The sequence below is a fragment of the Ictalurus punctatus genome, chromosome 6, assembly GCF_001660625.3.
Source record: "Ictalurus punctatus breed USDA103 chromosome 6, Coco_2.0, whole genome shotgun sequence".
In the NCBI taxonomy this organism is placed as follows: domain Eukaryota; kingdom Metazoa; phylum Chordata; class Actinopteri; order Siluriformes; family Ictaluridae; genus Ictalurus; species Ictalurus punctatus.
This window is the reverse complement of record NC_030421.2, coordinates 10551124-10563903: the sequence shown is the minus strand read 5'-3', so window position 1 is coordinate 10563903 and position 12780 is coordinate 10551124. Positions and strand designations below refer to the sequence as shown.

General features: G+C 40.1%; 1 protein-coding gene across 6 annotated transcripts in view; it reads right to left on the bottom strand.

The window, feature by feature from the left end:
• Positions 1–12780, bottom strand: part of map4k4 (mitogen-activated protein kinase kinase kinase kinase 4) — an 82597-nt gene that overhangs the window by 4856 nt on the left and 64961 nt on the right. For 2 of the 6 annotated variants that reach the window (XM_017470064.3, XM_017470066.3), the window contains 9 exons: positions 11002–11096; positions 10053–10231; positions 9792–9894; positions 8833–9057; positions 7885–7996; positions 5856–6023; positions 5369–5512; positions 1696–1830; positions 32–132 (listed from right to left, as the gene is read on the bottom strand). In XM_017470064.3, the coding sequence (XP_017325553.1) occupies positions 32–132; positions 1696–1830; positions 5369–5512; positions 5856–6023; positions 7885–7996; positions 8833–9057; positions 9792–9894; positions 10053–10231; positions 11002–11096 (1262 nt within the window). Of the gene's footprint in view, positions 1–31; positions 133–302; positions 481–1695; positions 1831–5368; positions 5513–5855; positions 6024–7884; positions 7997–8832; positions 9058–9791; positions 9895–10052; positions 10232–10769; positions 11097–12780 lie in introns of those variants that run through there. The other 4 variants (XM_053680861.1, XM_047156194.2, XR_008396539.1 and 1 more) reach the window with 3 other exon arrangements.

Genomic DNA, 12780 nt, shown 5'->3' with positions numbered 1-12780 from the left:
CGACGTTGTGGTCAAATTTAATCTGACTGACCTTGAAAGCCATAAACTTGTGGTAGGGCTTCGGAGCCCAGGCGTACACCTCCACAGAGTTCTTCAGTGCAAGGACCAGGAACTTGATCCTTTCATATTTCACTGAAAATAAAAAAGTGAAAGAATAAGTATAAAGGTGACAGATCTGCTGACATCTTACAAAAATACCTTCATGTGTCTATATCATATATTAGACATATCATATTAAACAAGGTTTTCTTACAGAATGCTTTATTTACCAAAAATGAACATCAGGCCAAGTGGACACTCACTGTAACTCTTTCTTTACTGGGTTTTATATCCCAGTTTAGATGTAGGGTCCTTGGTCTCTCAGTTCTTGCATGACAAGCACACTGATGTGTTATTAGCCAATCAACAGCCCCAATAATCCCTTTTCAGAAGTTTTCATTATCCATATTGAATAGGTCAGTGATGTTTGTAGAAATGCCTCTAATGGTAGGTATGTAATGGGTGTCAGAAAAATAAATCAACACACAATTTCAAAAAATGAAAGCCAAAGTAAAAGCGTACACTCTTAAATAACACAAGAAACCCTTTATCAGTTGTGTTTATAAAACAGGGTATCTGCAGGTGTCAGCACTTCACTTTTAATACTTTTTCAAGACATTTCCAAATAATTAAAACCTGCACATCACTTCAATCATGCGACACGATATATCAGCTATAATGTTCATGCATATACATCCATTTCTGGTTTAAGTTAACTAGAGGGGTAAACTTCTATAGAGGTCAATGGGAGACCAGAGCAAATATCCTTTTTGCATTACCATTTGCTCCAACAGTGAAAGAAAAAATATCCAGTATTCCCTTTCCACAGACAGACAGAGATGAAGTTGGTGTGGAGCGGCATTTATTGTGAACCAAGCCGCTCTAAAACACTGAGCCGCTCACAATCTGAGTGCAACACCGTCACATGGGTTTACCATCTCAAACAGCAATAAGCTGAAATAAAATCGAAATCATCTTTTTACAGTGTCGGTTCGGTTGCATTTTTAAGACCTTTGAAATGTGAATTTAAGACATTTTAATGCTAATCAAGGCCTTATTTTTACTCTAAGGAATCGAACACATTTTAAGAGTTTTTAAGGACACCCTGTAAAAATTATAGTTGGTCCCTTCCGGTGGTCTTGATTTAATGTGCAAAAAGCCTGCTGTTAAGCTACTTCTGTGAACTTAGTGTTTAATAATTAATAATAATAATAATAATAATAATAATAATAATAATAATAATAATACATGCACATGAAAAACACCAGTCACCTCATCACCACAAAGGCAGCTAAAGTTACCTAGATCACTAGTCATCGGTAAACTATTCCAATGCAGCCAGGGTTATGTGGCTTGTTCTGCTAAAATCAGTGTTTTCTCTGCACATACTTTAAAACAACTACGATACAATAATATTGATTATAGAAAACTAACACAGGCTGATCTACTTTAATGAACAAGTTAAACAAAAATCAATTTACTGAGTACATTCATGTCCTCTTCTCCATTCATCATCTCAGCTGTAGGTCACGCAATGCAAACCTTCAAACAACAAAATGTGACCAAAAGATAGCATAATGCTAATCAGTAACTGTTTCTTGTTACCCTCGCTATCTGACAACAGTTCATCCATCTGAGGAGAAAGAGGGACCATACCGACTTTGTAGTGGACACACCCCTCCAGATCCCCTACGGTGGTCCACCCCTGCTTCTTCTCCACCTCCGGGTCATTGTGGAGAATCTTGTTCCTCAGCCAGGACAAGTAATACACCCGCAACTTATTCTTTTTCCCTAAAAAAGACAAGGTACAGAAGGAAAAGAAAAAGAGAGTCAGTGAAAAGCAGTAATGAGCAGATGTTCAGTGACCTTTGGAACAGTTTCTTATGGCTAAACTAAGACAAAATTTGAAACAAGAATTTTCTACTGCAGAAATGGAACACTGGACTGGCTAATCGACTCACTCTGATTCAATAAAATGTCAAAGACAACTGATTATCCAGCAATTATATATACATATATATATTTTAATCTATTTAATTAGTTGTCTAAAGTAAAACTTTTATGATATAACAGCCATGTAACCAATAACTCAAATCTACTCAAACATTCTGAAATGCCTGAATTGATTTTATAGTGATAGCATATTTCAATCACTACAACAAATGCTAATCATCTAGGCAATGATTTGAGCTCCCAATTGGCTAATTAGGGCCAAAATTCGGGAACAAATGATTGTACTGATACAGTGACTGAGAAACTGTTACTGGATTATCATCAAGCATGTCCACTTTCACATTCACAAAGACTCCTTACAGAAAAAAAGGAGCTCCTGGTGGCACTAAAAGCGAGTTCTAAACCTGTCAAAAAGGTAGAGGTAGTTCAGAGGACATCTAAGCCACTAAGAGAAAATCAAAATCTGAAAGACAAGCGATTATGAGTGAACAGTACAGCCTGATACTGCAGCAGCCAAGCACCATCGCTATTATAAAGGAGCAGGGCAGCCCAGCCCTTCCTTTATAAATAACTTAGTACAAGTTCCTCTCAGGAGATTCGTAGATAGGTTTAAGCAGACTTGTAGAGGCAAAGTAAGATTCTTGGTGAATAGTGTCTCAGAGTTTTAGATTGATTATAAAATACTACTAACAACCTATAAAGCGTTGAATAGTGTCGTGAAGCAGCACCCAAGTTAACTTTTGGTCTTTTATGACCCCACCATACGTTGGAGACCCTGTCTACACTTTGCACACAAAGTACATCTTCTTAAACAACCACAAGACAACAGAATACCTGTTCTTAAACCCACACTATTTCTCTCTCTTCCGCTCTCTTTCTGTTTCGACTCGAGCTACATGTGTTCCTCCTCCTGCCTGATGAGATGCCTGTGACCCTGACTCTTTCTACCTTCTGGCTGTCCCATACTGATGCTCTACTTCTGCTTGGAGGCTCCTCCATCTGAGAATCACTTGCAGCTCTTGCTGAGGACTGCCATGAGATTGCTGTGGATAGAACGACATGAATACCATAAAAATGGCTATGGATCGTTTCACTTGGATAATCTAAAGATTCCACTTCTGAAAACGGACAATATAGATTTAAAGTTAAAAATTTGGTGCACTTTCACTTCCGGTGAAGAGGATGGGTTCCTCTCGACATTTCTTCCTCATGTTGTCTCTGGGTTTTTCGTTGTCACAGTCAGCCCTTGCTTGATCATTAGGGATCTAAATCTAAAGCTGCTTTGTGACTATAGCTAGCAGAGGTATTAGCAGATACCAGCTTGCAGAGGTATTAGCTGACATTTTTAACCTCTCACTGGAGCATGCTGGGGTTCCCACCTGTCTTAAGTCAGCCATAATTGTCCCAATTCCCAATAAAACAGCAGTGAACAGTCTGAATGATTATCGTCCAGTTGCCCTAACCCACATCAGTATGAAATGTTTTGAGAAGATGATTCTCACTCATTAAGGCTGTCATCCCTGCTGACCTGGACCAACATCAGTTCGCATAACAGCTCTTCACACAGCCCTCACACATCTGGATCAAACACACACATATATGAGGATGTTGTTTGTTGATTTTTGTTCAGCCTTTAATACCATCATTAATCACAAACTTGGACCTGGGCTTGGACAGTTCACTAAGCTTATGGATACTGGACCTCCTAAGTAACAGACCTCAAAACTGTCAGGATGGGAGGCTGCACTTCGTCAACTTTCAATCCTGGATATGGGAGCGCCACAGGAGTGTGTCCTCAGCCCTCTCCTTTACCCACTCTTCACATATGACTGCTCTCCTATTCACCCCTCCAACACCATCATTAAATCTGCAGGAAATACTACCATAGTACGACTGATAACGCATAATCACGAAACAGCCTAGAGGGACGAGGTTCAACATCTGGTGAAGCAGCGCTTATATGGTCAGTTAACATCTTTCACCAGGTGAAGAGGGCCTAGCAAAGACTCTTCTTCCTTAGGAAGTTAAGGCCCCACCTCCCACAACGGCTGATTACTGTAGTTTCTACCAGGCCACCATTGAGAGCTTATTGATCTACTGTTGTACTGTGTGGTATGGCAGCTGTACTGCAGAAAACAGGAAAGATCTACAATGTGCGGTGAAAGCAGCACAGTGAGTAATTGGGACCCATCTCATATTCCTGACAGCCATATACACTGGCCGACGTAAAAAGAAAGCAGTTATATTACAAAACACCCAAGACATAGAACAATTAAAACCAACACAAACAGGTTAAAGAACAGCTTCTATCCTAGAGCTGTAAACTCTACTCCCTAACCCCTCCCATTCCTGCATGCACTCGTCACTTTTGTATTTATTATTTTACTAGTAGGTTTTTAGGGCTATTTTTAGTGTTTTTTTTTAATTGTATTTATTATTGTTAATTTAATAGGAGCTACTTAACAAATTTTCGTTGTTTTTTGACAGACAAAGATCAAATCAATCAAACAATGTCCACTGTTAAAAGTGTTACATAAACAAAACGTAACGGAATTTAACGAACCCTAAAGCCAAAAAATGTGTGACTGCATCACATGCTAAATTTGGCTTTCATTTCCCATCAATGAAGGACTGTCACAAGTTATTTCTTTATAATGCCTAATCTTTTATCTTAAGATTTGATCTTGAGATGTCAGTTCCTAATCATCACTTTAAAAACAGCACTTAGTGACTTATGTAATGGAATCAGTTTGTGTGTGTAAATCGACACATGCTGCGGTGTGCATGAGCGTGACACGGTTTACTCAATTTCCTTAGGAGCTGGGAAGTTGTAATATGCTTTAGCAATTCTTTCCTCATATCATAAAAACTGGTACAGTGTGAACTCTGCGGTGTGGCAAAAACAAGGGAAACATAAAAGTGTCATCATCTTTCTCAAGTGTATTTATACACTGCCATGCACGCACACATTCTAAGATTGCACAAACAAAGTAAAAATACTGATACGTGCTTGTTTTTCCCCCACATAGACGATGGGTTCCCTTCTGAGTCGGGTTCCTCTCAAGATTTCTTCCTCTTAAAACATCTTAGGGAGTTTTTCCTTGCCACCGTCGCCACTCAGTGGCTTGCTCAGTTGGGATAAATTCACTCCTTTAATATCTGTATACCATGTTGATATTTCTGTAAAGCTGCTTTGAGATAATGTCTATTGTAAAAAGTGCTATACAAATAAAATTGAATTGAATTGAATAGAACACTAGGCACACCATACCATGTCTGGTTACACTTAAACTGCTGGAGAAAAACTTCAATTCATTCTTTATTGCGCCTGTAAATTATCAACCAGCTGAAAGAGGTAAGACAATAAGAAGGGTACCTGATATGGTCACCAACACGTTTAATCCCTCCAGGACATCCATTTGCTGAAAGCGCCTGCGGTTGATGAGGGGATAGACCTTCCCCTGACCGCTACGATCAAGCAGCATCAGACCACTCTCTGTCCCGACCAGCAGATTCACACCTGTTAGGGAAAAGGTGAAGAATGGAAAACGAGCAATCTTACATAATACTTTACAAAGTTAAACCGACTGACAAAGCGTTCAGTCAGATCAGACTACATCACAAAGCAAGCTACTAATCATAGACATTAATTTCAGATGGTATTTGGCTACATGCATCTAAACTCAGCCATTTATGGCAAAGAAATCCATTTATGCACATACATACATACACAAACTAAAAATAACAAGCAGTCTTATTACTGGTGCCGTGTAAGAGTTTATTCACAAATGATCAGTTTAAGCAGGATGGAGGTCTGCTTTACACTCTGTGTGCACTGTGCGTGTGTGAACACAATTATTCACCCCACAGAGCAGCACACAAGATCTCGGAGTTGAACCTCTTCTTGTATTTGCGGATCTCCGGCGTGTCACTCTGTGGCCGAGTGTTAACCGGGTTTACGTTCACCACAGAGCCCTTGCGTGACGCATCCTGCCTCAGCGCCTCCTGCAGCCTTGCATCATTCCCGTAACCTACGAAACCAAAAGGTCAAACGCAAACGAATACAGCTCATGCTGCAGATCAGCGCTATTAACAAACCACTCCACAACTAATGACGGGAAGGAATCGTCTGTTAATCAAAGGCTAGTACAGATTAGAGTTCTACACAAATGCTTAACAGACCTGTTACTGCATGAATAAGGATGTCTTATCCTTTTTTCATGAAGAAACAACTGTTCTTTGGTTTATAATAATTTGCTTGTTCTGTTTGCTGCATTTCAGGACAATCGATGATGGGGTCTTCCGCAGCAGTACAATTTCATCATATTGTGTATATCATATTTGATAAAGATTTAGACTAATTTTAATATTTAGCTGTCAAATAATCACCAGGTACAATTTGCCTACATTTACCTCATATAATTTTAAAATCTTACAGTAAAATGTCTTCACGTTGTCAATGCTTGGTTCAAGGTGAGGCACTGGGGAATGTACGTTTGGTGAAGGTGAGGTGTGTGCGCAGGGATGTTCACGAATATCCACTGGTGCCCGTCATCAATACAATTCAGGTGCAAAAACGTATAGTGGAGGTGGCGGTTAGTCCTTGCATTACCAATCCACTGATCCTGGGAACCACTTGGCCGGGTTTTAAGACATCAGCGAAAGAAATGTTTGTGCATGGGCCTTGAAGTAATGAGAGACAGTGTGGAATGTGCACAGAATTGGCTGGGGAGGCGGTGCCAGGCCCTTCGACGTCAGCTCCAGGTCAGGGGTACACAGAGTGAGGAGTGCCCCACTTCTCACTTCGCATCTCTGGGATACCCCCTTGGAGCAGTTGCACGATGAGACCCTCAGGCACGCCTTCAAGCAAGTGAGAGTAATCGATGGGCGTGCTCCCCTATTTTTCAATTATTAAAGAAGGTTAATATTAAGTGACTCAGAACACTGAAATCAGAGAGGAAATGACCCAACTGTTGGTCCCAAAGAGCCGTCGCGAAATGTTATTCCGGGGGCTCATTATAATAATTATATACATTATATAATCCCATCGCTGAGCATTCAGGGCAGGATAGCACACTGAACTGTCTAACGGCTCGTTTTTATTGATCGGGCATTCATGGCGATGTTAGCAGGTGGTGAGCGGCATGTCGTGAATGTCAGCTGGTGAATGCGCTGGACACCCATTAGAGTGGACTGCACGAGTGCAACACGATATCCGAAAGCAGATGCATGAAACTGGGATACGTGGCTAGAGCCCCAGTTATTTGCAGTATGAGAAGTCCTGCAAGCCTCCCAAAGGGTTTTCCCCGTTCGTGAAGGTGAGTGGTAATGAATGCACAACTGCGTGGAATTCAATTAATGAGTGCGAGTCATTTAGACATTTAGGTCTAGACATTTAGGTCTAGACATTTAGGTCGACATTTCTGTATTATAAATTCTTTATTGTAATATTTTGATATTTGCCTTGGAAAACTGCTTTTTCTTAGCGTGTTCAATACTTTTTTCTTGTGTCATTCCACTTTATAACACACAACTTTATCTATGGACTTTAATGTTGTGAATTCTTTTATATTTCCGGATTTCTTGAGTTAATACTTATTTCCCCCACTGTGTGTGTGTGTGTACATATACATACATACATACATACATACATACATACATACATACACACACATATGTGTGTGTATATATATATATATATATATATATATATATATATATATATATATATATATATATATATATATATATATATATATACACACACACACACACACTTTGTTTAGACAGCTTATGTTCACTACTGTTATTGTTCCAGTGTGATTCTGCACACATTGATTGCTTCTCCTATTCCTCAGTGGAAAGTGAGTGCGTCACAGTGACTCAACTCACCCACGTTGTTGAGAGCGCTGCCGGTTGACGGAGAGATTTGGAGCAGGCGCGGGTCAATGAAAGGAGTGAAGGAGGAGGAGGACTTGTGCTTCTGCATTGTGGCGGACTGTGACTGGACATCAAAAAACAGCGGAAAAATAGATACAAGCATATGTTCAGTGCATGTAAACATTTAGTAATTATACTAAATACGGCAACATAAGTCGCCATGTGATCTTGCTGGAAGATGTACACGAGAATGATAAATATCGACACAATGCTGCAGTCGAAACATGCAATCACATAACATAACATAGTAATATACATATTAGAGATGTATAATTAAATGTTTTAGTTTACAACTTGTAAACTAATCCAGAGATGTCTTGTATTCGATCCAGAATTTATGTAGCTCTCCAGAAGTTAAATTTCATTGATGGTCATTTTATATTATTTGATTTAATGTGAACCAGAAAACCATACACTACACACATACAAAAAAAAAAAAATTCATGATGGTCTCAGTGGTGGTTAAAAGACAAAACTTGACATGCAGGCGACAAACACAAGGGGAAAAACATTTGCAAAGAAACAGAAAATAACATTCAAATGTGTGTTAAAAAGATGATATAATTGAGGCTGTGTAAAGGAAATACATGTGCTGGATTACAGTTTCATGTGTCAGCTACACGTGAATTAAAGTATTGTAAAGAATGATGAAAGATCATTATGCCATAAAGACTTGTTAGGCAGAGTCGCAGTTAATTTTTCCTAGAGGTGGTGTTAAGAGCCATGTGGTCAGTGTTTAGTATGAAGGGAAGATCCAGACTCACCACCATCACTAAGAGAGGAAGAAGATGAGGGAGAGAGAACTACACAACAGGGTTCTCATTGTTATTCTAAACCAATCTATAAGGGGAAGTTATCCAAGATGTTAATCAGCCAGGACAGACGAGTGCACTGACATACCTCCATAGGGCAGGGCAGCGTGTCCGGGGTAGCAAGAGGGGACAGGGCAGGACTGCTGTGGCATGAGGACGTGGAGGAGGGGGTGGAAGGGCAGGAAGATGGGGGCGAGGGCTGACTCTGCTGGAGCAGGTCGGGCAAGAGGTGAATTCGGCCCGAATAGCCATTCCGGTCACTAAAGCTTGAGGCCGATGTGGGCACTGGGTGCTTTTTTACATCACCTGTGCTCTGGAATTGAGAAGAGGCTGATTGTCTGTGGAGGTCTGGGCACTGAGAGGAGCCAGCTGATAATAAGCGAGTGGAAATTCCTAAAATGTGGCTCATCACAAATGTGGAATGTTTTAATCCAACTAAATCAGACATTCTTTGGAGAAAAGATAATGACTGCTTAAACCAAACAACAACGTGCGATTATTTAATAGAAAACAAAAGCTATTTTTTACTAATTTATGTATGGAACATATAACTTCAGTGAATAAAGTTTAATACATAATGAAGGCAGTTTAATATGAACATTAAACATACGCTAGGTAAATTCTATAGCAGTAATTGCACTGTCTAATATATAATAAAGCATATATACAAGTTACAAAGTAATAAAGTAATTTGAGATTAATCATCTTGGGCAGAGCAGCTAAAAAAAAATTGTAGGGTAATGTGTGAAGAGAAAAACTGGACGATTCCATCAGATTCTGATTATGACTATGGGCTAATATAAACTTTGGGCATCAAGGGAAAATACTAGAACACAAATAAAACACATCAACATAATGTAAAGAAATGGATATGAAATAAATAATGCTAAAATATGGCAGGTGTCAACAACAGTGGTTTAGAGTTTAAGTTAAATAAGGCTGTGGAGATGTGAGAGCATTCTGTGGCCATGGTGTATGTAGTGACATCTCATAGTGTCACAAAGTTTGTCCAAACAACTTTCTCAGCTTCATGCATGTATGAATCACCTGTCGCACAACTAGAGTGCTGTCTTTGCACGGGGTGGAGGAGGCATCATCATCTTCATGGACAACCATCGTCTTCACGGACTCCGTCTCACCGTTGCTTAGTCTGGACGAGTTATCAGACAAATAATTAACATCATTAATACCATATTTATAATTATTACAGAAAACAGTTATACTAAAAACGAGCACTGGATATGTAGTGTTAACTAGCGGCGGCTGTTCTTTCAGCTAGTGATGAAAACGTGTTCTGGGTGTTCCCACCCTCCACGTGAGTCCTCCGGGCCTGAGGTAGACTCCTCTCCTGCCTCCTGATCCACCTCTTCATCATCCTCATCGTCGGTGGTTCCCGAGTCATCGCTAGAGGAAGAGTAATCGGTGACCTTGTGTGGTGGTCTCACATCCTCCACAGCACGCAACTCTTTGGCCAGTGCTGTCAAATCCTACAGTTGAGTAGCCATGAGTTAAACACAGACAGGACACAGTGTACAACTCTTCAAATCCGTTCAAGCGCTTGCGTTTCACTCTTTTGTTGCTCTCTCATCAATCTTTAAATAGATTATCTTGCATTATGTCATCAGTAACAATAAACTGCTCATTTTCTCTTTGCTTTGCTCTTTCTTAATTTTCTCTTTGCTCTCCCAGCATAAAATGTGTTAGTAGCCATTCAGGGTTAAGCATCGAGTTTGACAGAGGGTGACAAAGAGACAAGCAAAAAAATAAAAGAAATAATCGGAGCACATGATTGACAGCTTCGAATAAGGGCATCCAGTTCACTGGTTAGTCAGCCTGTATGACCACGAACAGTCTGAGAACAGGAAGTGATCAGAAAGTGTTAATGCAGTTAAACAATGCCAAGTCAACAACACGACATCGAGAGAGAGAATATGGATTGTTAGCAGAAGACGAGCCATTAGTAAGTCGGTTAATCAGACGTGAGATCCTTGCTCAAGGTTCGAGATGTGACCGGATCGTGCTTACCACTTCAGCCTATAAGAGCCACACCAGAGGATTGGAGAAAGACCCCACAGTCCACAGCAGTTCATCACAGACAAACATGAGGAAAAAAAAAAAAACAAACACCAAGCTGTTCCAAAAGAGAAATCAGACTGCAAACCAGTCCCTATTCAAGAAGCTTGGAATTCCCAAACACACACAATCACTAAGCTTCACACACACACAAACTTCCACACTCCTTTGCTACAGCTCTCACCGCCGGACGCCCAAGCCGAGCTACATCCTTCTTCTCCTCTGCTTTTTTCACCGCGTGCTCCGCCCACTGTTGAGAGCCCTCGGACTTAGAAGAGGCTGCAGAAAGAGATACATGAGTTGAAGACTGGGCACATTGCTGCTGAGCCATTTCCAACACATTCTCTAAACTTTACAACCAATCAAATCCTGAATGCTACACTTACACCATTCGAGTGTTTCTGTCTCAGATATTAGGTGAGCATATTTAGGGAAAAGATATGTACAGCCTCCTCTAAACATATTGGAACAGCAAGGCGTTTTTTTTAAAATACACTGAAGACATTTGGGTTTGAGATCAAAAGATGAAATGAGAAGATGGATCATAATTTCAGCTTTCACTTCCTGATATTTACATCTAGACATGTTGAACAGTTTGCAACATGGCTCCTTTGGTGACCGACCATCCAGTTTTTAGGTGAGCAAAAATATTGGAACAGATGGTCTTAAAGTAAATTCAAGTAACACTTAATATTTTCTTGCAATAACTGCATCAAGTCTGAGACTCGTTGACATCACCAAACATTCTTCTTTTGTGATGCGGTTTACAGGCTTTTACCACAGCTTCTTTCAGTTGTCGTTTCAGGGGGGTTTCTCCCTTCAGGAGGAGAAATGTTGCTCAATTGGGTTAAGGTCTGGTGATTGACTTGGCCAGTCTAAAACCTTCCACTTTTCCCCCGATGAAGTCCTGTGTTGTATCAGCAGTGTGTTTTGGATCATTGTCTTGCTGCATGATGAAGTTCCTTCTGATTAATGTGGACACATTTCTCTATAAACTGGCAGACAAAATGTTCCTGTAAACTTCTGAATTCAATCTGCTGTTACCATCATGAGTTCCATCATCAATAAAGATTAGTGAGTCTGTTCTAGAAGCAGTCATGCAAGCCCAAGCCATGACACTACCTCCACCATGTTTCACAGATGAGCTTGTATTTTTTTGGATCATTGGCAGATAATTTCTTTCTCCACACTTTGCCCACTTCATCACTTCGGTACAGGTTAATCTTGGTTCCAGAACTTTTGTGGATCATCTCTGTATTTCTTTGTGAATTCCAATCTGGCTTTCTGATTCTTACTGCTGATGAGTAGTTTGCATCTTGTGGTATGACCTCTATATTTATGCTCTCAAAGTCTTCTTCAAACAGTGGATTGTGATACTTTCACCCCTGCCCTGTGGAAGTTGTTGTTGAGGTCACTGACTGTTGTTTTGGGATTTTTCATCACAGCTCTCATTGCTAGTCATCAGCCATTGTTGTTTTCCTTGGCCGACCTGTTCCATGTCTGGTTGTTAGTACACCAGTGGTTGATTTCTTTTTCAGGACAATCCAAATAGTTGATTTCTATTTTCTATGCCCCATGTTTGTGCAATGGCACTGAATGAATTTCCCACATCTCAGCTTCAACATGGCCTGCTTTTATCCCATAGACAGCTCTCTAATCTTTGTGTTGGTTCATCCATTTTAACAACAAACGCAATCGTCAGAGGTGAAACCCAGGACCAAACCAAGAGTAGACATTCAGAGCTAGTAACTGTTTAAACAATCAATCTAACAAGACACACCTGGGTAACAAAAATCAGTTACATGTCTGATATTCCAATATTTTTAATAACTTGAAAAGTAGGTGGATTCAGACAAAAGGCGTTGTTTAGTTGTTTAACATGTCTAGATGTAAATATCAGAAAACGAAAGCAGAAATTCTGATCTATTGTGTCATTCATCTATCCATCTCTAACCCAAATGTC